This window comes from Ostrinia nubilalis, chromosome 6 (assembly GCF_963855985.1).
Source record: "Ostrinia nubilalis chromosome 6, ilOstNubi1.1, whole genome shotgun sequence".
Lineage (NCBI taxonomy): Eukaryota > Metazoa > Arthropoda > Insecta > Lepidoptera > Crambidae > Ostrinia > Ostrinia nubilalis.
In genome coordinates this window covers 16,558,957-16,585,503 of record NC_087093.1, presented here as the reverse complement: position 1 = coordinate 16,585,503, position 26,547 = coordinate 16,558,957, and the positions used below count along the sequence as shown (strand labels likewise).

Sequence of the window (26,547 nt, the reverse complement as noted above, 5' to 3'; positions counted from 1 at the left end):
GAATCGGGCCCAACTATCGGCCAACTAAAAGACAGTGGTCTGCGCGTAGGCTTAGTGCGGGTTTACATTGAACGTCGTCGCTATGGAGTGCGCCAAAAATGTATGAAAATTTTAGTTCTTGAAAGTATCCGCTAGGAACGCTGTACAATCTCTCATACATTTCATGATATTTTTTACGCGGTCGCTAGCGATGACGTTTGGTGAAGACGCACTGGTGTTATGTCGACTGTACATTTCATGGCATATCAAGTAAAAGTAATTACGCCTTATTACCCGGACAATAAGGACGAGTCAAAGTTTTACACCTTTAGTAACTAACTAGTCCCTTTTCTTAAAAAGGAATCGAGACCTGAATTACGTCTATAACAACACCTTTATAATAAACTTTATTGACAAAATAACATTACAAAAGTAGGTACAGGAAAAACAATGGTAGGTAATACAGCAACAGGCACATAATGATACCTAATATGTAACAAATAAATAATTTTCCTTGAACATTTACACTGCGCTATCACTTAGTCACAAACTAAGCAGAGATTGTATATTGTACTTGTATTATACATAACTTTAAAAAAAATTATAGCATTACAGGATATCTTATGTACAAAATTACTACCAACAAGTAATTGAAAACCAATTGGTCGATACATTAATTAATACGAGGTTATCTGTCAGTCCATACAGTCCTTTATCCAGCAGTATTAAGGGCCTTTAAGGACTTACATAATTTACTAAATTGTTTTGTCTATTATTTTTCATATTAAACTTAACTGTCGCTTAGCCCGTGATCTTCTTTGATCATGTCTGACGCCTTTTCAGCGATCATGAGAACCGGTGCATTCGTGTTTCCACTCGTAATCTTCGGCATTACGCTCGCGTCCGCCACCCTGAGTCCCCCAGTCCCTCGCACTCGCAGCCTCTCATCCACCACCCCCTCCCCATCCCGACCCATCGAGCAAGTCCCCACCAAGTGGTAGTGAGACCCTACCACATTCAGCACATAACACTTCCAGTACTCGTGACTACCCAACTCCAAATCCTTGCACTGTTTCAACGGCAAATAAACCACTTCAGAACCAAAACTCTTCAAGCAACTTGTACCTGCCACACTCACATAGTCTTCGACGTAACTCGACAGATTCTCCAAGTCGTTCTTGCTGGAAAAATACCCGTTGTAAATATACGGAGGAGCTGCCGGGTCGTTGCTTCGCAACTTGATGTTCCCTCTTGATTCTGGATGCAGCAAAGTGACCAACGCGTTGAGAGTTTCCCTTTTTTTTGAAGCTGCTAATAACTCCAAACACTCTTCGTCTTCCAGATCAAACAATTGTCTACAAACTACTAAAAGCATCATATGAGAAGCACCCAAAGGACACAGCGTAGTCTGATAGTCTGGATAGCTTTCGGACTTGTTTAAGGACGCGAATCCAATCAATGTCGGTACTGGAAATCTATCCCAATTTAAAAATGGATCAATGCTCTGGATCACCGATGAAATGCCGTTCACCCCCGTCAGCATCACGGGAACCATCATATGATCTTGAAGATTCTCTCCCACTTTTGCGGAGTCGTGAACAAGTTTAATGTTCATGTCATTCAGATGACCCTTCGGTCCTACACCAGACAGCATCAACAACTGAGGACTGTTCACTGCACCAGCTGATAATATTACTTCTTTCTTTGACGTGACTGTTAAAATTTTTCCATTTGCTAGTCCCACTTCAACTCCTACAGCCTTTTTATTTTGGTCAAATAACACCTTTCTCGCCAAACTGTTTTTGAGAAGGAAGAAGTTAGGTCTGTCTTTTATCGGTTTCAAATGAGTGACTGCTGTGCTCTGACGAGTACCATCTGCTATTGAAAATTGAGCTGCAGAATAACCTATTTGATTCTCCCCATTAGGATCATCCAGAATATTGTGTCCATTTTCTTTGAAAGCCTCGAGATACATACTCGTTCTGTGTTTCCACTCTTGCTTGGTGATGCCAGTTAGTCCATGGATACCTCGAGAGTCATCATTATCAGCGTTTTCATAGCGCTCAACCTTCTTGAAGTACTTCTTAACGTCTTCCCATGCCCACCCGGTGTTGCCTAGCTCTGCCCAGCCATCGTAATCTGCTCTATTTCCTCTGACGTAGTACATGAAGTTGATGCTGCTGGATCCCCCAAGCATCTTGCCCGTCTTGTGATGGACGTTCTTTGAGCGGTGAGCCTGGCTGGAGAACCCGTCATCTACAGAATGGTAGTCCCAGTCTGGTAGAGAAGGCTGGGCCATCACTGATAGCATTGGATTCTGTGACAAAAAAACCTTTGTGTGAACATAAAAACAAACAATTACTGGTACTTCCATGATTAAGTTTACCCTAAAATGATAAAACTAAACGCTTACTTAATTAGCAAAATAGTGTTAGTTTAAAGTGCTAAAACCAGTTAAAACTATTTTTTTAAAATTCGCAAAATAGTGTTATTTTGAAACGCTAATAACAGGCATTTACCTACTTAAAAAAATAATTATGAAATCCGCAAAAGTGTTTTTTTCGAACAAATGTGATTCGCATTAACAGCCGTCCGCAATTTCCGCATGTACCTACTTATTTAGCCAATTATTTGGAAGTTATAAACATAGCCATAAATAATCATTATTTAAATTCATCATCATCATCATCATTTCAGCCATAGGACGTCCACTGCTGAACATAGGCCTCCCCCAATGCTTTCCATGTTGATCGATTGGCAGCGGTCTGCGTCCAGCGCTTCCCTGCTACCTTTACGATGTCGTCGGTCCACCTTGTAGGTGGACGTCCCACGCTGCGTTTTCCGGTACGCGGCCTCCATTCCAGAACCTTTCTGCCCCATCGGCCGTCAGTTCTGCGTACTATGTGCCCTGCCCATTGCCACTTCAGCATCTTTTCGTCCAAAATACCTCAATGCCTGAAGACTAGAGTGTATAACCAATGTGTATTACCAGTGATAACTTATGGCTCGGAAACGTGGCCTCTCACTATAGGCCTTATACAGAAGCTCAAAGTTGCACAGCGTGCTATGGAGAGGGCTATGCTTGGTGTTTCTTTGCGAGATCGAATCAGAAATGAGGAGATCCGTAAACGAACCAAAGTCGCTGACATAGCCCGACGGATTATTTAAATTAATAATAATAAAATCTTTTGCGAAACTGGGTCTACGAGCCCTTGCAAACGGTCTTGGAAACTTTGGCCCAATAGGTAAATTACTTTGGCAACCGAAGCCAAGTAGGTACCTATAACGTTTGTGTTTCACGGATTTTGTGGAATAAAGATGCCCTACCTATTGACGAGTGGATGGTAAGTATAACTCACTTCAGAAACTGCGGGAGGGTTGTCCCCTGCCTCAATGAGCAGCACAGTCCAGTTGCCCACCTCAGTGAGTCTGTTGGCGAGCACGCAGCCTGCGGATCCTGCCCCCACCACCACGAAGTCGAAGCTTTGCCCATCTGAAAGGAAAGATCTCATAAGAAGAAATACGGGGTAGGTAAATAATAATAAATAAATAAATAAATAATAAATATCCTTGGACATTTTACACTGCGCCTCTAGTCCCAAACTAAGCAAAGCTTGTACTATGGGTACTAGACAACGGATATAAACATACTTAAATACTTTTTTTTTGTAAATACATACATATTATACATAGTAACACCCAGACCCGTTACAGAAATTAAAATTCATCATTTCAATTTCTGCCCGGCCGGGAATCGAACCCGGGACCTCTCGGCATAGTAGTCCGTTCTGAACCACTACACCAAACGGCCGACCAACAAGGTACGAGTACATCGTTCGTTTCAACCAAATTTCAGTTACGTAACAATAGGGTGGCAGGGCTGGCAAAATGCCACGTTAATCGCACCCACAGATATACTTAGGTATCGCACCCCTTGCGATGGTCTCGGGGCCCCCCTGAAAAATAATCCTAAATACGCCAAGGGCCCCATGCACAGAATTCACAGCTGGACAAATGCCTCTACTAGGGATTTCCACAGCGCATCCTGATGTTTGTCCCCCGCGACTTTCACCGAGTGGGAGTCCGTGGACCTCCTTATGTATGAGGCCTATAGTACTTCAAAAGTGCCACTTGTGGTCTAAACTGAATAAATATTTTTGATTTTTATTTTTTGATTAATTTCGCTGCAATTTCGGAAATTCGTATTGTGTGTTTTTTTTCGTAAATTGCCGCCCTAGGCTTCAGCCTAATCTAATCCACCACTGGTCTGTGTAAAATAAAGTATGGGAACGGAACGAAGGGGTCCCTTTGTTCAACTTGAATATATTAGAAATAAAGTGATATTTTTGGAAATCCTTGGGGGAGGCCTTTGTCCAGCAGTGGACGTCTTTCGGCTAAAACGAACGAACAAACGAAAGTGATATTTTTGACCTCATTTTGTAGAATAAGTAAAATAGCTAAACTACTAGTAATACCACTGGTAATACCTACAATACAAATGAAACGTACTTAAATGACCTTGCTTTTATGTATGAAGTGGTGAATACCAAAAAAGAGGAGGTCAGAACACAAGTTTTTTGAGATATTTTATCGTTAAAATTATCCATAGATCACCACGCTTTTTAAAGTTTGATCACTGTTTGGCTTGCCCGGACACATTGCATTGTAGGTATCATCATCATCAACAGCCCTTTACAGTCCACTGCTGGACTATGAGCCTCCTCTACTTAGTGGAGGGTTTTGCCATAATCTCCACGCTTGGCAGGCGGGTTGGAGATTGCAGATTAAAAGTTTTTCAGAGAGCGCTGCTGCCTGTTCTCTGTTTGATGTGTAGTCCTTAGGTCGCCTCTTACGACGACTACAAGAGTAGGGGTTGGTGACAAATGTATTTTACTCGCATTGTAGGTATATTATTTAAAAAAGGAAAAAGAAAAAGAAATAAACGAAACTGACCTGCGACAACAGATTGATCTGGATAGTCCCTGTACCCCATCGGGATTGAACCGAAACTCACTAGAATAAATTGCACTAATCTTAAAATTGGCAGCAGCACTTTCAAGTCTAAATAAGATAGAATTTGGATGAGCATTTTTGTTAAAATATTTTTTACGAAGAGCAGTTGCAGTTGTTTTGAACAGTCTTGCTGTACCGGGAGTTACGCGAGTACTACACAGTATGTTAGACCTAAACAAAGCGTTAAATATAGTTTTGTTACTCATTTGATATGTAAGAATTCTGTGAAGGATGAATTTAATATTTTTACCTACATTGCTGAGTCATTTAGCTAAAAGCACTTTTTTGCTTTGTATCCTTTAATAATATAGTACCTAATCTTTACATGTAAACAGTAAGTAACCCATACAGCCTATACTGCTGATATAATCTTATTGTAAGATATAACTATGTAGGCATGTATGATTATATTCACATTGTTTAAATAAAGTAGGTGTTCAAAATGTAAAATAATACTACTTACGTACTTACAAACTTGTAAAAATATTGGTAGTAAAAGCAGGAAATGCAAAATTAGTATTTTTTACTGTACCTGCATAAAGCATAAGAATTCATAATGAGATGAACGTTCAAGTCAAGAGATCATGGTCGTGATAGGTAAGAGCTACCTTTTAACCATTGTAGGTACTAATAATAAACTATTGTTACGATAAGTAGTGACGTCGATGTAAGTTAGTACTGATTGAAATTCAATCATCGAGTCTTCACTAAAAATAGTTTTGATGACCTAATAAGTAGATCTAGATACCTTCTACTTAGTGGATTCGATGGTTCTGGGTTTGATTCCCAGATCGCTGTGTAAGTTATGTTTGGTTTTGACTTTGAAAGCGTAAAAAGGGTTTAATTAACCTAAAATAGACTAAACGATAGTGAATTAGCCTAATGCCATTATCCTCTGCTGCTCTAATTAAAGCCTCCCTCACGGATGATCCTGCGCTGCCCGCATTCAGGTACCTACTTCCCGCAACCAACCATCACCGGTCGGATCGGGGGTAATAATTACGTAAGTAAATTATTATTGTGGGGCTGTTAAATGGATCTGGCTTTTTATTTTGTTTACCTCATGTTTTGCAAATAGAACCAAGACCTGTCTACAGGTATTATAATGTAGGTACTCGTACACTGTCATAATGTGATGAGAACTAGAAGATTATGTTGTGGAGATTACTGCAGCTGAAAGTTTTTAAAAATTAGCGGTTCGATTCCATCACGTGATCACACACGCATGAGCATGACGCATGATTGAATTCCACTCAGGTTTGTTAATTAAAGGTGTCCCAATTTATTCCCACTTACTTCGTTGTCGCTAAATGCTAACTGCGAAAGCCAAAAAAACAGAAAATCAAAAATCATCATCCAGAATCAAAATATTTAATATCTTTTTAAATAATATCCAACGAAATTTGCGTAAAATGAAACGTTTTGACAACAGAATGCAGTGTTGCTATAACAACCAATATATTTTCCCATTAATAAAGGTATTTTTAAATTGTAAGTAAAGTAAGTAAACTTCCAAACTCGTGAAAAACGATTTTCAAAAACAACAATGTTTAACATTTTATTTTCTTAACACATAAATGCTATTTTTTAAAATCTCTTAACTCATTCGTTGTGGAACAGTTTAATTTTTTCAGTTCTGACACTTCAGACGCGTTTTTTTAATCCAATGCTGTGGGTAATTTAATTCTTGTGGCGGTATCTAAAAAAATGCAATTTTCAATGGATTCACAGATTAGAGAGTATGTCTAAAGACAGATAGGAAACGGCCCTAGTATTGGTTGAACGATAAACAAACTGGTACCGAGCTAGATTGTCCAGTAGGTGGCGCTGAATACAATATGGCGTCTGCCGCCCACAGATTAAATATACCTATCATACTTTTTTATGATCCGTTCCTTTTCATGTATTGCGGTAAAAATAAAACTATTGAAGTATCAAATGAAACTTTATTGATGAAATATAACATGAAATATTTTGTTTACGAAAATCAATAAGCATTAAAACTATTGGATTTTAAAAGATTACAGTACATTGTTTTAGTTTTTACATAATGTACTCACGGCTTGACATTTGTATGCAACTCATACAAAATAAGTTGCGTTATAACTTATAGTAAAATAGTTTAATGTTCTCCATAAATTCACACGTTCACTCTCACTTTAGTTCTGTCCAATCCAATAGCCACTGTAAGCAGGCCAGATCTACACGTTTCTCACCACCTGTAAAATATATGAAATATTTGTAAATTTAGACCAAAAAGATGCACATGTCACCGTAAGACTGTAATCTCCTACATCATCTACATTCTACACTAATATTATAAAGAGTACAGCAGATAAACAAGTGATCTGTCTTATCTACCATACCTACCTACTGTCTGTTTTGTTTCTAGATTTGCACTACTTTGTTAAGTAAAATAAATTTACCTTGTCAAATGTGTACTTGTCAATCAATTACATGTACATTCACAGAATCTGGATTCCACCAATCTGTAATTAAATAATTAACTTTTAGGTCTTTCTATTTGATCCTAGTCGAAAAGCGTCAGAGGATAGGGTTAGAATCATTTTGAGGGTGTTTTAAATTTTAAAGGTACTTACCAAATGTTCTTATTAACAGAAGTTGTTTTAATTGTTATCTGGGTAATTCATCCAATACAAATCTTCCTAATTTAATGCATTTATGTCATGGCATAACCTGCAAATGAAATGAGTTCATCGTTTGTAATCAAGCATTCTTGGTCTGGTTTTATTGCTTATATAGGTTTCTTCTAAACTTATTTGAATAGGAAGTAAGGGTTGGTTCATCTGGATTTTAAGTAACAGTTGACAATAATGATCAGCACCGGTGATTCCATAGCAAGCACTTTTATTGTAATTGCAGCTTAACACCTTATAAGTTCGATATTAACCTGAAACAAATAGGTACTTAGATTCACTGTATAAAACACGTATCATTCACTGTGTCCTGCAATCTATGCCTGCAATGTAGGTACCTACCTATGTGTATTGTATTTTGGGTCCAAACTCCAAAGTATGTTGTTACTCCATGAAACGATCCATATTTAGTTTCCATTGATTTAAATGGAGTTATGAATGATATTGTAATGAAGATTTAATCCTTTGTGTGGTTCAATACTTGATAAAACATGATGTTGCTGCAAGCTGCAATAACCTTTCTCGAGTGGATATCTTACTTGAGAGAAATTTCTTCTTAAAACAAACATCAATCCAACTGGCAATCCATGCACATGTAGTTCTTATTAATATTGATTTTAATTAGATAAAATTTGTTTAAAGAAAAACACGTTTTTTCGATGAAAATTTTTGACGTTTTTTTTTTTAATAATGTCACAGTTGTAGTCTTGAGAGTCTTGAGACGGAACTAAATTGATTAAAGTAAAAATTACGACTTTGAATTAATATACTTTTAAATAATCATTTCATTTATAGAATGCAAATAGATTCAATAAAATAATTTATAAATAAAAGTTGAAGTTGTAATTCGAAAATGTTTACTAACTTGATTCCAGACACGCAAAAGACAAAGGACAACTATAAAAAAAGTCACTTCCTCTCGGAACTGTCAAAAAAATTCACTCTCTATGGAGCTGTCAAACTCTATGGCGTTTCCACCCCGTGAATGGATTCGCTGTGTCTAATTGTTTACTAGAGTTTTTTTATCAAAATCCTTTGAAAAGTATGGTGTAAACGTGCTTTTTGCCTTAAATTCACTGCTAATTTAGTTTCTTTTGTGTAGGGATAGTGTTCCGTGTAAAATCGTAGGTGCTGTTGTGGTAAACATGTCAAGTAGCTCCGTAGACGATCTTCCGGAGCAAAGCAAGGTAATATCATTTTGCGACCAAATAGGTGGTCTTTGTTTGGTTTGCTGTAGCGCATTTGACCTATAATGACCCTAATAATCCGCCTGCAGTTACACTGGCGAGCGGAAGCCACACATCATTGTTTTTAAACGATGTTTATCAATTGCGTCACATGATTTGTTTGTTTTATTCCACCTGTTTCAGCTAATATTGGGCAACAGTGATTCTTTTATCTGTACTACGGATCTACGATGCAATTTACTTGATTATTTACAACATTTGGGAACAGTAATCTTAAACTCACAAGTAAACAATAGAGTACCCTCACATTCAATACAAATTGTATATTTGTACTGGATGTAAATTATTAAGTGTGCTAAACACTAAAAATATATTTACAAAGAAAAAGAAACTTATAAATTACTAAATTTCTTTAATCCAACTTCATTCTTTGAACACATCTTAAGATTAAGAATTGCCAGAATTAGCAGTTTATTTATCATATCAATAGGCTTGTCTACAATAAGCTACAGTTTATCTGTTTGCAATCGCACATTGTCCTTCCTATCTCTAAAACCTGAGTAAGAAGGAATGAGTCATGTCTAGCAAAAATTCTAATTCTCCATAATAGTATTGACTAAGTTTCTTTGTAAAAAGTGTTTCTTTTTGCAATTTCTTTTAGTTAAAAATAATGAAAATTTGTATTTGTGATTGTAATTTTTTTCTGATAAGTATAATTAAGAATGTTTCTTGTCAATCAGGATCTCTTTACACAAGATGGGGTGCTGCTCAAATCAGCCTCAAACCGGCTCAGCCCAGACTTGAATTCGCCCGGAATGCTCTGTATCGTCCAGAACGGAGATGGCACAAAATGTATTGAGTGGCGACCAAACGACTTGATCACTATCGATTCCGACACACAAGACCAGGAATGGGCAGTGGTTAATACTATTGGTGAGCAATAATTAGTAAATATTGCCATTTACAGTTCACTTTCTTAATATTTTGAATAATACAGTAGTCAAAAGTTGAAGAGATTTTTTATTGAATGTAAAAAAACGAAAAACATAAAATTCCTGGACTTTATTAACATAACTAAATTCCATTCATGTTTAAGTTTAGTTTGTGTTCATTTAAGTATACTTACATGTACTGAACGTTAAATAAAATCCGTAAATGGGACACATTGTTTCTCAAAGCAATAAAATAGTATGATTAAGAAATCATAAACCTGCAGCAAAACAGGCATGTAGTAAAGTCCTTAGAAATAGAATATTTATTTTGCAATTAGGTCGTCGTCAACGCACACTCAGCGGGAACATGACGTCAGACTATGCCACAGCTCGCGCCCGCATTATCAAGATCCCCCTTCAGGACCTAAAAACGTTCCGGATAACCCGCAACAGCCAGCAGATGCAGTTCTCCACGAAACCTGGCGTTTGGCAGACCACATTCTACTTCCAACACGGGAACGCGGAAATATTCGTCGCCTATCTAAAGAACCACGTCAAAACAGCGAAGACCAGGCACGATAGAAACACATACGTCGTCGTTGAGCCTAACATTGAATCGCAAGTGCTTAACAGGTCCTTCGCAGAGTTGGACATTTTTACGGAGAACACAACTGATGTGGTGTGGAATTTGGTGTCGAATTTCAAGCAGAGGCCCTATGAGACTACTATGGAAGCCTTTTCCAAGCTCACTGATATTGGTAAGTGTGCATTATAGGCTATTTGAAATTAATGGAAAAACTTAAGATTATTATTTTTAGAGCTCACATGCATAATAATATTCTTTTGCATTTCTTGAAATATTTGAAGGGACAGAATGCCAACAAAAATCATTCAGTTACGATGGCTGACTTTGTGACGTCAGCCATTGTTTTTCAATAATTTGGCGCCAACCGAAAATATTAATTGTGAATTAGATATTTTTTTATAGCTGTCTAATCAACCTAATCCAATTTTAGTTTATTACGGCAACGAAGGTATGAACGGCAAGAGGGACGTCTCTGAAGAAGTGGCCGAGTTGCTGACCAAGAGTATGAGCGCCCTGGAGGACGCAACTACCGTCACGCGAGCCGAGGAGTACGAGGTGGTCAGTGTCAAGCCCACGCTGCCGCCGCGGCCCTCTATACCTAGGTAACACTTTAGCAGGGGTTCCCTCTATACCTAGGTAACATTAGCAGGGGTTCCCTCTATACCTAGGTAACATTAGCAGGGTTCCCTCTATACCTAGGTAACACTTCAGCAGGGGTTTCCTCTATACCTAGGTAACATTAGCAGGGGTTTCCTCTATACCTAGGTAACACTTTAGCAGGAGTTCCCTCTATACCTAGGTAACACTTCAGCAGGAGTTCCCTCTATACCTAGGTAACATTAGCAGGAGTTCCCTCTATACCTAGGTAACATTAGCAGGGGTTCCCTCTATACCTAGGTAACATTAGCAGGGGTTCCTAGGAGCTGCAGGTTGCTGACCAAGAGTATGAGCGCGCTGGAAGACGCCACCACAGTCACGCGAGCCGAGGAGTACGAGGTCGTCAGCGTCAAGCCCACGCTGCCGCCGCGGCCCTCTATACCTAGGTAACACTTTAGCAGGGGTTCCTTCTATACCTAGGTAACACTTCAGCAGGGGTTCCTTCTATACCTAGGTAACACTTCAGCAGGGGTTCCCTCTATACCTAGGTAACATTAGCAGGGTTCCCTCTATACCTATATAACATTAGCAGGGGTTCCCTCTATACCTAGGTAACATTAGCAGGGGTTCCCTCTATACCTATATAACATTAGCAGGGGTTCCCTCTATACCTATATAACATTAGCAGGGGTTCCCTCTATACCTAGGTAACACATTAGCAGGAGTTCCCTCTATACATAGGTAACACTTTAGCAGGAGTTCCCTCTATACCTAGGTAACACTTTAGCAGGAGTTCCCTCTATACCTAGGTAACACTTCAGCAGGGGTTCCTAGGAGCCGCTGGTTGCTCACAAGAGTATGAGCGCCCTGGAGAATGCCACCACTGTCACGCGAGCCGAAGAGTACGAGGTGGTCAGTGTCAAGCCCACGCTGCCGCCGCGGCCCTCTATACCTAGGTAACACTTTAGCAGGAGTTCCCTCTATACCTAGGTAACACTTTAGCAGGAGTTCCCTCTATACCTAGGTAACACTTTAGCAGGAGTTCCCTCTATACCTAGGTAACACTTTAGCAGGAGTTCCCTCTATACCTAGGTAACATTAGCAGGGGTTCCCTCTATACCTAGGTAACACTTTAGCAGGGGTTCCCTCTATACCTAGGTAACATTAGCAGGGGTTCCTAGGAGCTGCAGGTTGCTCACAAGAGTATGAGTGGCCTGGAGGACGCCACCACCGTCACTCGCGCCGAAGAGTACGAGGTCGTCAGCGTCAAGCCCACGCTGCCGCCGCGGCCCTCTATACCTAGGTAACACTTTAGCAGGGGTTCCCTCTAAACCTAGGTAACACTTTAGCAGGGGTTCCCTCTATACCTAGGTAACATTAGCAGGGGTTCCCTCTATACCTAGGTAACACTTTAGCAGGGGTTCCCTCTATACCTAGGTAACATTAGCAGGGGTTCCCTCTATGCCTAGGTAACATTTTAGCAGGGGTTCCCTCTATACCTAGGTAACACTTCAGCAGGGGTTCCCTCTATACCTAGGTAACATTAGCAGGGGTTCCCTCTATACCTAGGTAACATCAGCAGGGGTTCCTAGGAGCCGCTGGTAGCTCACAAGAGTATGAGCGCCCCATAAGACGCCACTACTTTCACGATACAGATTTTCCCATCTTCAACAGTGCAGGCTATGAAAACTACGATACTCAAATTCATTTGTAAAAGAAATATCCCATCTAACTCATCATCTCACTAAATTATCATTCTTGTTAATCAAAAATTAAAAACTCTACGGGGTGTCAAGAGTTCAACAAATCTCGTCCGCGTTAATCCGAGAGGGTTAAACTTTACTTTCTTAAAAAAATGGGGGTTTATATTGTGTTTCTTTGCAGAGGCGCTCCACTGTCGACTGAGAAGTGGGAGGGACTCCAGGACACAGAGGGCCGCGTCACGGAGGTGGAGGGCGTCAAACAGTTGATATTCCGAGGCGTGAGTGTTTATATTTATTTATTTATTTTATTTATTTATTAAAGACGCAAAACAGATTACAATTAAGGTTTCACAAATTGTATAGCACGTAAGCTTATGGACTAAATTGTAACCTAACAACATGCATCCTATAAAGTATAAGTTAATGATGAATGTTACAACAAAACTTCAAAAAATCAGTTTACATTTTACGATACTTCCTTTTAAAGTTTGCAATAAATCGAATTTATTGCAAACTTTCAAAGGAAGTGTCGTAAAATGTAAACTGTCTTGATTTGTTTATCTTATTTCCTAGATATTATTCGAAGTCCTATATTCTACTGATTAAATTAGCTGCTGGCTCCAAGAAAGTTAGCTATTCCCCGGGATTAATCAATCTTCACTGGTTGGGTTGAAGGCAATGTTATACCCAGTAGATCCCGGGTATACAAGAGTTCCAGTGGTAGGATAAGTCCAGTTTAAAAGTTGTAACACTGAATACTAAAATCTCTTGTGCCTGATGTATAGGAGCGGTACAGGAGGATGATTTTGTGACGGTCAAACGTCAGCGAGACTTCAGATTTGTATGCCCTGTCATGTCATAATGTCAATGTCACCCCTCCCGTGCCACGTCCATACCTCAGGAACTGAGTTAAGCGCTGGATCAGCATCAGTTATAAATACTACAACAACTGTCTACCCGCAGGGCGTCGCGCACACAATCAGACAATCAGTTTGGAAATACCTCCTCGATTACTACCCCTGGAGAATGACACACTCTGAACTCCGCTCTCTACAGAAGAAGAAGACAGAAGAATACTTCTCCATGAAGCTGCAATGGCGATCCATGACCGAAGGGCAAGAGGCCCGGTTTTCAGAATACAGGGACAGAAAAAGTCTGGTGGAAAAGGATGTTAACAGAACAGACAGGACCCACCCGTTCTTTGCGGGAGATAATAACCCAAACTTGGTGGTCCTCCAGGATATACTCATGACGTATGTTATGTACAACTTTGACCTGGGCTATGTGCAAGGAATGAGTGACATATTGGCACCATTGTTGTTGCTGATGGGCAATGAAGTGGACAGCTTTTGGTGTTTCGTCGGGTTCATGGACAAAATTGTAAGTAGATCCCAGATGATAACTTTATTGTAGTAGGTACACACGGCCACACTGTTAACTATCCATTTCCGTTTTTGCTTTCGCTCTAATCAAATGGCGATTCTTTGCGATAGAACGAGATGACATGACTGGCAATGGGCAGTTAACACTGTTGCCGATGGTACATTAATTTTACAATTTCTGTATTCATGTTGTTATTAGGTGAATTTAACTTAATTTTAGCTAAATTTACAGTAAGTATGACACGAATCAATTGCCTCATATTAATGGGCAGTAGCCCAGTTTTTAATCAAATGTGTAGCCTGTGTCATAAAATATATCGATGGGAAAATCACGTTTTGGTAGATCAAAAAGTATGTCCAAAGCTGGGTCCACACCGGGATTGCGCGCCGTCCACGTAGGATCTTACGCCTAGTTTCTTGCGTGCGATAGGAGCGCGGCGACTGGTGGTGTCAAATATCCTGTACCCTATAGTCAGGGTAAAATCACAAAATACATAGTAACAGAAGACCTGTATGTACTTTATTTTGAATACCCAGACGCGTCTCTATTCTATAGTAGTAGTATAGATTTCAGTGAACTGCTCCTGAATCGAATGTACCTACTACTGCTATTTCTATTTATTTATATTAACCGGCAGACAGTGGTGACTGAGTTTGTTGCGGCGCTTCTTCTCAGCACTTGCCAAATGTTGGTCTCGAAGCGCTGGTAGGGTAAAAAGATTATGAGACATGTAGAGGCTCCTTAAGAGCAAAATGACGATTTGTAAGAACTATTTATTAGTCTAAACAAATAAAGAAATTTTGACTTTGACTTTGACTTTGAGTAAAATGTGCAAAGGGTATCTATCAATCTAAAGTTCCCGTATCCTCAGGAGTCGAACTTCGACATGGACCAGGCCGGCATGAAGTAGCAGCTGCAGCAACTACAAGCCTTACTATCGTTCGCGAGCCCGTCGCTATCGGATCCGACCCGACACCGCCACTATCGAGCTATTGTCGCTTCCATAGAGATCTAGAGAGATGCCAACTAATGCGCTGAGTTTCAGTGTCGCATTAGAAGTTCACACACACAAAGTAATCAAAATATGTGTTTATTATCCACTGCGGTATCAGTACTCAATGTTCGAATAATCTTTAGTACTACGTAAGCAATGTAAGCTGTTTACATTATGACGTCGCTGCTGTCATCATTGTTTTCACGAGCAATGTGTTCTGTTTTTGGGCATATTGCTGCGACATCGGCCACGCCCCCTTGTCACATCTCCCTTTAGTTTCTGTGATCTGTGGTCGCTTCATTTGATTTTGAACCGTATATTAACCTCCCCAGGAGTCGAACTTCGACATGGACCAGGCCGGCATGAAGCAGCAGCTGCAGCAGCTGCAAGCGCTGCTGTCGTTCGCGAGCCCGGCGCTGGCGCAGCACCTCGCGCAGAAGGACTCCGCTAACATGTACTTCTGCTTCCGCTGGCTGCTCGTCTGGTTCAAGCGGGAGTTCTCGCACGGAGACATCATGAGGTGAGATGGATTTCTGGTGTTCAGTTCCCCGTTTACAGGCAGGCGTCAAGCAGCAGCTGCAAGCGCTGCTGTTGCTAAAGCGCGAGTTTTCGTACGGATACATCATGAGGTGAGGTGGAGTTCTGGTGTTTATAGTTCCCCATTAACAGGCAGACATTAAGCAGCAGCTGCAGCAGCTGCAAGCTCTATGTACTCTTGTTCTCGCGCAGAAGGACTCCGCTAACATTTACTTCTGCTTCCGCTGGCTGCTCGTCTGGTTCAAGCGGGAGTTCTCGCATGGAGACATCATGAGGTGAGATGGAGTTCTGAAGTTCAGCTCTCCATTGACAGGCAGGCATGAAGCAGCAGCTGCAAGCGCTGCTGTCGTTTCAGCAGCTGCAGCTAACTACAAGCGCTGCTGTCGTTCAAGCGCGATTCTCGCACGGAGACATCATGAGGTGAGATGGACTTCTGGTGTTTATAGTTCCCCATTGACATGCCGGCATTAAGCAGTAGCTGCAGCAGCTGCAAGCGCTCTGTTGTTTCAGCAGCTGCAGCAAACTACAAGCGCTGCTGTTGCTCAAGCGTGATTTCTCGCACGGAGACATTATGAGGTGAGATAGACTTCTGGTGTTCAGTTCCCCATTGACAAGCCGGCTTTAATAAGGAGCTGCAAGCGCTGCTGTCGTTTCAGCAGCTGCAGCAGCTGCAAGCGCTGCTGTTGCTCACCCGCGAGTTATCGCCGACATCATGAGGTGAGATGGATGTGTTCAGTTCCCCATTGACAAGCAGGTATGAAGCAGCAGCTGCAAGCGCTGCTGTCGTTCGCGAGCCCGGCGCTGGCGCAGCACCTCGCGCAGAAGGACTCGGCTAACATGTACTTCTGCTTCCGCTGGCTGCTCGTCTGGTTCAAGCGGGAGTTCTCGCACGGAGACATCATGAGGTGAGATGGATGTGTTCAGTTCCCCATTGACAAGCAGGTATGAAGCAGCAGCTGCAAGCGCTGCTGTCGTTCGCGAGCCCGGCGCTGGCGCAGCACCTCGCGCAGAAGGACTCCGCTAACATGTACTTCTGCTTCCGCTGGCTGCTCGTCTGGTTCAAGCGGGAGTTCTCGCATGGAGACATTATGAGGTGAGATAGAGTTATAGTGTTCAGTTTCCCATTGACAGGCAGGCGTCAAGAAGCAGCTGCAAGCGCTTCTGTCGTTGCAGCAGCTGCCGCAAACTAAAAGCGCTGCTGTCGTTTAAGCGGCAGTTCTCGCATGGAGACATCATGAGGTGAGATGGACTTCTGGGGTTCATAGTTGCCCATTGACAGGCAGGCGTCAAAAAGCAGCTGCAAGCGCTGCTGTCGTTGCAGCAGCTGCAGCAAACTTCAAGCGCTGCTGTCGTTCAAGCGGCAGTTCTCGCACGGAGACATCATGAGGTGAGATGGACTTCTGGAGTTCAGCTCTCCATTGACAGGCAGGCATGAAGCAGCTGCTGCAAGCGCTGCTGTCGTTACAGCAGCTGCAGCAAACTTCAAGCGCTGCTGTCGTTCAAGCGTGACTTCTCGCACGGAGACATTATGAGGTGAGATGGAGTTCTGGGGTTCATAGTTGCCCATTGACAGGCAGGCATCAAGCAGCAGCTGCAAGCGCTGCTGTCGTTTCAGCAGCTGCAGCAAACTACAAGCGCTGCTGTTGCTCAAGCCTGTGAGCTGGAGTCCTGGTGTTCAGCTCCCCATTGACAGGCAGGATTAAGCAGCAGCTGCAAGCTCTATGTACTCTTGTTCTCGCGCAGAAGGACTCGGCTAACATGTACTTCTGCTTCCGCTGGCTGCTCGTCTGGTTCAAGCGGGAGTTCTCGCATGGAGACATTATGAGGTAAGATAGAGTTATAGTGTTCAGTTTCCCATTGACAGGCAGGCATCAAGCAGCAGTTGCAGCAACTACAAGCACTGCTGTTGCTCACGCGTGAGTTGAGAGGCATCATGAGGTGAGAGGGACTTCTGGTGTTCAGTTCCCTATTGACAGGCAGGCATTAAGCAGCAGCTGTAGCAGCTGCAAGCTCTATGTACTCTTGTTCTCGCGCAGAAGGACTCCGCTAACATGTACTTCTGCTTCCGCTGGCTGCTCGTCTGGTTCAAGCGGGAGTTCTCGCATGGAGACATTATGAGGTGAGATAGAGTTATAGTGTTCAGTTTCCCATTGACAGGCAGGCATGAAGCAGCAGCTGAAGCAGCTGCAAGCTCTATGTACTCTTGTTCTCGAGCAGAAAGACTCGGCTAACATGTACTTCTGCTTCCGCTGGCTGCTCGTCTGGTTCAAGCGTGACTTCTCGCACGGGGACATCATGAGGTGAGATGGATTTCTGGTGTTCAGTTCCCCGTTTACAGGCAGGCATCAAGCTGCAGCTGCAAGCGCTGCTGTTGTTACAGCAGCTGCAGCAAACTTCAAGCGCTGCTGTCGTTCAAGCGGCAGTTCTCGCACGGAGACATCATGAGGTGAGATGGACTTCTGGTGTTCAGTTCCCCATTGACATGCCGACATGAAGCAGCAGCTGAAGCAGCTGCAAGCTCTATGTACTCTTGTTCTCGAGCAGAAAGACTCGGCTAACATGTACTTCTGCTTCCGCTGGCTGCTCGTCTGGTTCAAGCGCGAGTTCTCGCACGGAGACATTATGAGGTGATATAGACTCCTGGTGTTCAGTTCCCCATTGACAGGCAGGCATCAAGCTGCAGCTTCAAGCGCTGCTGTTGTTACAGCAGCTGCAGCAAACTACAAGCGCTGCTGTTGCCCAAGCGTGATTTCTCGCACGGAGACATTATGAGGTGAGATAGACTTCTGGTGTTCAGTTCCCCATTGACAAGCCGGCTTTAATAAGCAGCTGCAAGCGCTGCTGTCGTTTCAGCAGCTGCAGCAAATTAGAAGCGCTGCTGTCGTTTCAGCAGCTGCAGCAGCTGCAAGCGCTGCTGTTGCTCACCCGCGAGTTATCGCCGACATCATGAGGTGAGATGGATGTGTTCAGTTCCCCATTGACAGGCAGGCATCAATAAGCAGCTGCAAGCGCTGCTGTCGTTCGCGAGCCCGGCGCTGGCGCAGCACCTCGCGCAGAAGGACTCCGCTAACATGTACTTCTGCTTCCGCTGGCTGCTCGTCTGGTTCAAGCGGGAGTTCTCGCATGGAGACATTATGAGGTGAGATAGAGTTATAGCACAGAATAATAATAAGTACTACGTACAGAAGTTTTACTTCGCGAAGGTATTTAAAAAAATGTATGCTCAATGTCATTAACAATATGGTGTAATTTAGCTTGTCTCAAGAGTCAAGCAAGTTTGTCAGAAGTTTTGTTGACAAACGTCAGTGATCGGTACTGCGCCGAAGCTATAGGGCTGACTTCGGTAAAATGATGTGACGTGAGGTGCCAATCTGCAGAAAATGGCGGAGGAAATACATGATTTAGCATGAATTATCATGAATAATATTAACTACTTATTTACCTCTCAGTGTCTTCAGGCAACTTAAAAAAGTACATTCTGTGTTTTTATTATTATTTAGGCAGTTAAATACTGCACACTATTTAGTACACCATTTTCTTTATTTTTTTCCATCATACACAAGAATACGCGTGCGTGAGTCAATGTTCGCTCGTATGTGAGGCCTTGTCGAATAGTACTCTTGTAGGGGGCAATCGTGCGTGTTTTGTTTTCGATGTAAACTCGCGGAGATGAACAGGCCTGGTTATAGTGTTCAATTCCCCGTTGACAGGCAGGCATCAAGCAGCAGTTGCAGCAACTACAAGCACTGCTGTTGCTCACGCGTGAGTTGAGAGGCATCATGAGGTGAGAGGGACTTCTGGTGTTCAGTTCCCTATTGACAGGCCGACACGAAGCAGCAGCTGAAGCAGCTGCAAGCTCTATGTACTCTTGTTCTCGCGCAGAAGGACTCGGCTAACATGTACTTCTGCTTCCGCTGGCTGCTCGTCTGGTTCAAGCGGGAGTTCTCGCACGGAGACATTATGAGGTGAGATGGAGTTCTGGATTTCTGGTGTTCAGTTCCCCATTAATAGGCCGGCATTAAGCAGCAGCTGCAAGCGCTGCTGTCGTTTCAGCAGCTGCAGCAAACTACAAGCGCTGCTGTCGTTCAAGCGTGACTTCTCGCACGGGGACATCATGAAGTGAGATGAAGTTCTGGTGTTCAGTTCCCCATTGACATGCCGACATGAAGCAGCAGCTGAAGCAGCTGCAAGCTCTATGTACTCTTGTTCTCGCGCAGAAGGACTCGGCTAACATGTACTTCTGCTTCCGCTGGCTGCTCGTCTGGTTCAAGCGGGAGTTCTCGCATGGAGACATCATGAGGTGAGATGGAGTTCTGAAGTTCAGCTCTCCATTGACAGGCAGGCATGAAGCAGCAGCTGCAAGCGCTGCTGTCGTTTCAGCAGCTGCAGCAAACTACAAGCGCTGCTGTCGTTCAAGCGCGAGTTCTCGCACGGAGACATTGTGAGGTGAGTACAAGACCTAACTACGGGAGAAAGCTAAAAGACGAGTGAGGACTCAGCATGGAAGAGCCTGCAAGCGAAACAGAAGAAACGAGCTCCAGCAATTCAACCACAGTCGTCTACAACATTTTGTACGTGACGAGTCATTACTCATTACTCCGTTGATTACGTGAGACAATAGGGATGTTTCCTGGGTAAAAAAGCAAGATTTTTAATTAGTCCGTCAGTTAGCTTATCAAAAACTACTTGCCACGTATTTTTCACTTTTTAAAACTAATGATATGTATAAAGATAAAGCGTGCCAAAGTTCTAAAGAAAAGGCCCGTGACGTCAGTAAGTGCGTAAAAGTGCAGCACTTTGTGACGTCGCGCGGAACTTCAACGCACTATAACTTTGTAATTATTAGTTAGATTGACAATGAAAAATATACGTGTCCAATATTTTTTTATATTAAAATTGACGGACTAAAAAAATTTTTTTAGGAAACTAGCCTATTTTAGCTATTTTTCAGCCCCCACTGATGAGATTAGTGAAGATTTTCTTGATCCAAAAACGTCTCACGTAATTAATGGACGCCCCCTACTCGTATCTAGCTACGATTCCGTACTCCGTTTCCCCGCTCCACTTGCGCGCTTCGCATTTAAAAGTATGAATTTTTAAACAACTTTGCAAATCACTGGTCGTTGCAGTGCTGCAGTGGAGCGGAGATTTTAAGCTTATTCTATTGGCTAAAATAGCTATTGATCCTGACCAATCCCATTCTCTCCGCTTCAGTGATCAGGCTCTTTGTTTTTTCGTCTCATAAACAAGTACACAACTGACATTAATTGAACATTGTTTTCAAATTCTGTGTTCTCGGGCATTTTCAGAGTACTTATAAAGATTTTTTAATTTTTTTCAGGCTATGGGAGGTGCTATGGACCGGGTTGCCATGTAGTAATTTCCATTTACTAGTTTGTGTTGCCATACTCGACGCCGAAAAGGACATTATCATGGGCAAAGACTACGGTTTTACAGAAATTTTGAAGGTAAGTTTAATTTTTATCATTATATTTCTTTCCTATAGGTAAAAATACAGGGCAGGGCATATAGTACTCAGAACTGACGACCGATGGGGCAGCAAGGTTCTGGAATGGAGGCCGCGTACCGGAAAACGCAGCGTGGGACGTCCACCTATAAGGTGGACCGACGACATCGTAAAGGTAGCAGGGAAGCGCTGGATGCAGGCCGCTACCAATCGTGGAAAGCATTAGGGGAGGCCTATGTTCAGCAGTGGACGTCCTATGGCTGAAATGATGATGATGATGATAGGTAAAAAAGTAGCATGAATAAATCGGTTTTTACAAAATCTATCCACAAACGAAACAGCCAGTCAATATTGCTGTGATATTTGAATATGTACCTACTTGAATTCATATTCAATCATAGCCACGATAACCGAACGGTGAAGGGGTCGGAGCGGCCGAATCAAGATCCGAGGAACGCGGGTTCGAATCCCACCGCCGCTCGACTATTGTGGTGAGCCCACTCGTAACACAAGCTTATTTAGCTTAACACGAGGGGCTAATGGGACTATTAGTAATTTGGGCAATACAAATTGCTAATAATCTTTAAAAAAAATCTTACTTCCTTTTTTCAGCACGTCAACGACCTATCAATGTGTCTCGACGTAGACAGAATACTGAGCACAGCAGAAGGCATATACCACCAAGTGGTGTCCGCGCCACACCTCACCGACCAAATCCGAGTCATCATCGGCCTACCCCCCCTCAAGCTTGCCGCTTCCACCAGCTCGGAAGAAGCGACCACATCGAAATCGGCCCAGCAAGCCAACGGTACGGGTGACTGCACCGCGGAGAGAGATATGGAGGAAGTTATGTATCAAATAGGCTTAGATATGAATTTCTGAGGCACGGTGATTATTGTTGATAATGTAGTTTGTGCTAACAGCTATTGGCTCCGTGCACGATTACAGCGCCAACTAGCGTCCACAACTTTGTGGGTTCTGTCACATTGACATTTAGGTCGTATATTTGTGAAAAAATATCGAAATGAAAAAATAACAAATACCTATTTTCAACTAATAAATTGTTGTGATACCACGATTTGGGTGGAAAAAAGGTTTTGAAATCATTTTGGTCATTCAAATCAAATGAGGTAAGTCCAAAAAGTGTGTTTAATTTTGATTGTGTCAGGGTTTGTTTACTTCATTTATAGTTGTAGTTTTACAGTAAAACAAAAAGAAAAAGCTACTTTAACGGTTTCATTATATAACAGTAAATATATTTAAATGTTTCTGTATCGCTAGTAATAAATTAAATATCGTTTTCAGATCGAAATGAGTATCGTTTTGAAGACCGGGTTTGTGAGAGTTACAATATCAAATTCCAACCACAAACCGTATTTAAAGGAAAGTTGTTGGTATTGGCTGGACAAGTCCGAGATGTAGAAGAATTAAGAACAAAACAAGGGCAGAGTTCAATAATTCACGCTCTCATCATAAGGCAAACATCTGTGCACAACAACTACTGTGACTCATTTTTGTACTACCACGTTGTATAGTTTAGTTATTTCCAAATTGTAAACGGCTATTAAAACAGCCCTATCGAAATACAGTCCACTCTTTTATTTAAGTTCCCAGTAGGACCCTTTTCATGCGATTAATTAATGATATTAAAATGTATTATGTAGAATCGCTTTGCCATTGACAGATACATCTGATGACAGAGCTTACATTATTTCTACTTTTGACCACCATGAGCGCTGCGATAGATTATGTCCCCCCCACCTAGTACTTCGCACCCAGCGAATACCAGATGAATTATGTGGCATGTAATGCATATGGGTAAATAATAATTGAGTGCCATAGTGTGAATCTTGATTAAATGACGCATCATATTAATCACATATTTTGAAACTTATTAAGTACTAGTAAATGGTTTAAATATCCTGGCAACACTTTCTTTTTCCGGTAACTACGGTCGCTGATTCGATACCCCACAACAAACATTTTTGTGTGCATTATTTTATGTTATCATTTAAAAGGTATCATTAGTACATTTCATATTTCCTAACATGGTATGAACTGCTGCACGATCAATGATCATACTTTATTTTTGAGTGTTTACTTATTATGTAGATTAACAAAACAGTAAGTTTCTTTATTTATTATCTGTTCACCATAGTACAAAGTTTGCTTAGATGTTAATAAGTTTGAACTGCATAATTTGGGCATTGTTATGGTTAGAAAGCATTATCTATGTGTTAAAGTAATTTAAAGACATTTTTGCCTATTGAATTACATATCACATAATTTAAAAGCCTCTTAGAGTAGAAAGCACATATTATCTGTATGCCTATAATGCATCTTCACCGAACATACTGTAGGATTGTATAAATTCGTGATTATTTGAGATTTTTTCTCTCTTTTTATTTATACAAAAATTTGGAAATGGGCGACAAGTTTCAACCGTGTATCCATAAGGCAACATGTAGCAAGACATTTCGCTTATCATATAGGACATAGGATATGGATGAACTTTCAACAACCTCGTGTACTGACTAAAGCACTGCGGTACTTTATTCACTTGTAATAGATGCTATTTTGCACCAAATATGTTTAGAGTAGGCGCACACCGTTGATTTTTCGTCGGCCGATAGTTTAGTCGAGCAGTTGATCAGTATGGGCATGTCTGGGAGTGCGCACACTACGCCGATTCGATTTGGCCGATTCTTCATACAATTTAAAATCGGGCACAACTATCGGCCAACTAAAAATCAACGGTGTGCGCCTACTCTTAGTGTGATGTGCTGTGCCTGTACAGTCAACGTCAGATATTTCGTGAAACTCAAAGTAGCCAATAAGTTCGCAACACGTCTTTGTTACAATTGGAATAAGGTTGAACTGACAACTTTTTGGTCACAGGCTATTTGACGCTGTAAAAAAAACTACCGACAGTCATATCAAATCATACAGCTTTGCCAAATAGGATCACGTGGCCGCGTCAGTCGCCTATTGGATACACAGTTATTTACCTTCTAGCTAGTGTAAAAACTAGTTAATTTGCTTCTCACATGCACAACATACTAACAATTATATCGCTCCATCCAATATCACACGTATCCTGTTATTCTTTGCACTTTAATCCCATCATTAATTTTCTTTATTTAGCCCCTATTCTGCTAATTTTATTTTATCGAATTCATCAAGATAATTCAAGTGTAGTTGCACAAAAACTCGCGGAATTGGAAATGGCATTTTTGAATGAAAAACTAAGCATTTTGAAAGTAAGCATTTAAATATTAAGACCTTGTTAATATTTTTGACTTGACGACTTCAAGAAGTAAAATGCCGTTATTAATGTATTCTTTTAGTTCAAAAACACAAGTGTACAAAAGGCAGACTTGCCAAATGAGATGAAAAGAAAATGAGGCATTGTTTGCCAGTCGACAATTATTAGGTTTAGCATAATTTCTCAATCAAATAAGTGATTTGTTGATATTTTAAAGCTTTTTGTATGGCTTTCTTCTTATTTATATGATAGCACGAAACATTAATATGTAGGGTAGTTGTAATAGTAATAAGTATTACATAAAATAATGAAAGTAAGCCTTGTTGCATAATAATGAGAACTATTTTTCTTACTTAAATACATAGTCTACTTATCAAAAGCAATTATTTTATATAAATTAACTCATAAATAAACAATTTATTCAATCTCACATTGTAAATAATATCAAACGTAGGTGTAATATTTTATCGTTATTAAAAAAACTTTTTTCTATTTCAGGATACACTCGAATATGACGGATTACAAATTAATATTGTTACGAAAACTGTGTGGGCATTGCTCGCTTAGTCGACGAATACAAAGTACTTACAGACCGACAAGGATCTGGATGAGCGTGGCGGGAATCGGAACTACAAAAGTTATTCTAATTTTTGACAGATTAGTTTGGAAGTGGCGCTGCCGCTGCGTTTGCCAGGATCGTGGTCGGACTGTAAAATGGAAGTTATATTTTTATACTTTTATAATATCCGCTGTATGAACATGCTTGCCTCCTATTTGATACATTCATCATAATTATGGTACCTAACCATTTTCGAAACTAATATAAAATACACTACCCACCGATTCATTCATTGCCTGTGCCTTAATTTTGCCGCGAAATTTTTCTAATTCTCTTTTAAATATTCTTATATCCACATTTGGTTTATTTCTCTATAGGTTTTATAATATACAAACATACATATTTCAATAAATCATTGTCAATTCATAATGTACCAAGGTGCTAACTAAACAGTTTACATCTCAAATAGGAGAATCAATATTAACTAAAATCTTTGTTAGATCGACATAATTCACTTATCAATTCCAATATTATATTACCCGTGTCTCTATTAGTATTTTATGTGCAATTTAAAATGCGTTTTAACATAGTTTTCATAATTTTAGAAGTTTTAAATTGATATTAATGTGATTTTAGTAGGTATTATTCACAATTTCGATTTTCCAGTAATTATTGACACATAACTGCAATTCCGAGGTTCTACAAAGTAATAGAAGTGGCCAAATATTATTATTTATTGTATCCTGTAACATTTTATGCATAAAACAATAAGTTTCAAAAGTTATGCTAGCTTATCAATCTATGAAGAAATTCTTAATTGATTTTGAGTAATAAGCTGGATGCAGACCGCCACCAACCGGCTATTGTGGAAATCATTGGGAAGGCCTATGTTCAGCAGTGGACGTCCTATGGCAGAAATGATGGTGATGATGAATAAGCTAATGATATAAAACTCAAAATCTATTGCAGAAATTCGTTTCTTGTAAGTTGGCCTGTTAAAAGTTGTCGGTAATGAGATGATACAGTTTGTTGTATCAATAAGAATATTGGCTTATTTGATTGACCTTTATGGTTTTTTGCACCATCCCAAAAAAAATTGTATGATTTTTTTATGGATAAAATTGGAAAAGACTTCTTGTGATACACTTGGCTTTAGCATTGGAGGTGGATTTTGTAAGAAAAGTCGTAATTTGTTTAGTTTAAAGAACCAGGAAAATTTAGTTTAATTTAATTTAAATTATAAATAATGTTTAATAATAACAGTTTCGCTTTCGTTTCGAAAAAGCTGTGCAATTCGATATGTTCGAAAAAAATAATTAATCAAATTTTTGCACAGCTAAATTAATCATAGGCCATAACAATTTGAATTGCACATTTATTATCACTTGTGATCATTGATTTCCTAAGTAGCTGTTATGTTTGTAAGATTTAACTACTTTAATTAAACTAGTGTCTATTCATTAAATGTATGTTTTCGTTTATTAAATTGTATTAAAGTTTCGTACCTGGTTTATTTGTGTTTTAATGGTGTAAGTTGGTGTCCTTCAATATTACTTTTTGTAAATAATAATAAATAAATAAATAAATAATCTTTATTCACAAATATCATTTCCTGTGATGTAATAAACCACAGCTTCTGCACTTTTGAAATGAAGAGAAATTTTGTTATTATTGTCCTGTTGTAAAAT

At 40.7% G+C, this 26,547-nt stretch overlaps 2 protein-coding genes and 1 long non-coding RNA gene across 4 annotated transcripts; 1 reads left to right on the top strand and 2 right to left on the bottom strand.

Moving 5' to 3' along the window:
• Nucleotides 1–510: 510 nt before the first annotated feature.
• LOC135072995 (ecdysone oxidase-like) lies at nucleotides 511–5,239 on the bottom strand. The gene is made up of 3 exons (XM_063966993.1): nucleotides 4,933–5,239; nucleotides 3,339–3,472; nucleotides 511–2,296 (listed from the first exon to the last, which is right to left on the bottom strand). Exons 1-3 carry the CDS (start codon nucleotides 5,066–5,068, stop codon nucleotides 770–772), a joined length of 1,797 nt encoding a protein of 598 aa, XP_063823063.1. The 5' UTR covers nucleotides 5,069–5,239; the 3' UTR covers nucleotides 511–769.
• Nucleotides 5,240–6,924: 1,685 nt separating this feature from the next.
• LOC135072688 (uncharacterized) lies at nucleotides 6,925–8,340 on the bottom strand. 2 transcript variants are annotated; one of them, XR_010257480.1, is made up of 4 exons: nucleotides 7,992–8,340; nucleotides 7,593–7,689; nucleotides 7,419–7,481; nucleotides 6,925–7,211 (listed from the first exon to the last, which is right to left on the bottom strand). It is a non-coding gene; the product is annotated as an uncharacterized LOC135072688 (long non-coding RNA). The 2 variants fall into 2 exon arrangements; XR_010257479.1 differs by having other exon boundaries at nucleotides 7,593–7,903; nucleotides 7,992–8,338.
• A 299-nt stretch (nucleotides 8,341–8,639) lies between these two features.
• Nucleotides 8,640–26,370, top strand: LOC135072843 (TBC1 domain family member 15). Its single transcript, XM_063966884.1, has 12 exons — nucleotides 8,640–8,836; nucleotides 9,577–9,769; nucleotides 10,107–10,526; nucleotides 10,785–10,842; nucleotides 11,284–11,398; nucleotides 12,133–12,254; nucleotides 12,836–12,932; nucleotides 13,618–14,034; nucleotides 15,364–15,551; nucleotides 20,910–21,036; nucleotides 21,648–21,881; nucleotides 24,799–26,370. The coding sequence occupies exons 1-12, from the start codon at nucleotides 8,795–8,797 to the stop codon at nucleotides 24,865–24,867; spliced, it is 2,082 nt and encodes a 693-aa protein (XP_063822954.1). The 5' UTR covers nucleotides 8,640–8,794; the 3' UTR covers nucleotides 24,868–26,370.
• Nucleotides 26,371–26,547: the final 177 nt, after the last annotated feature.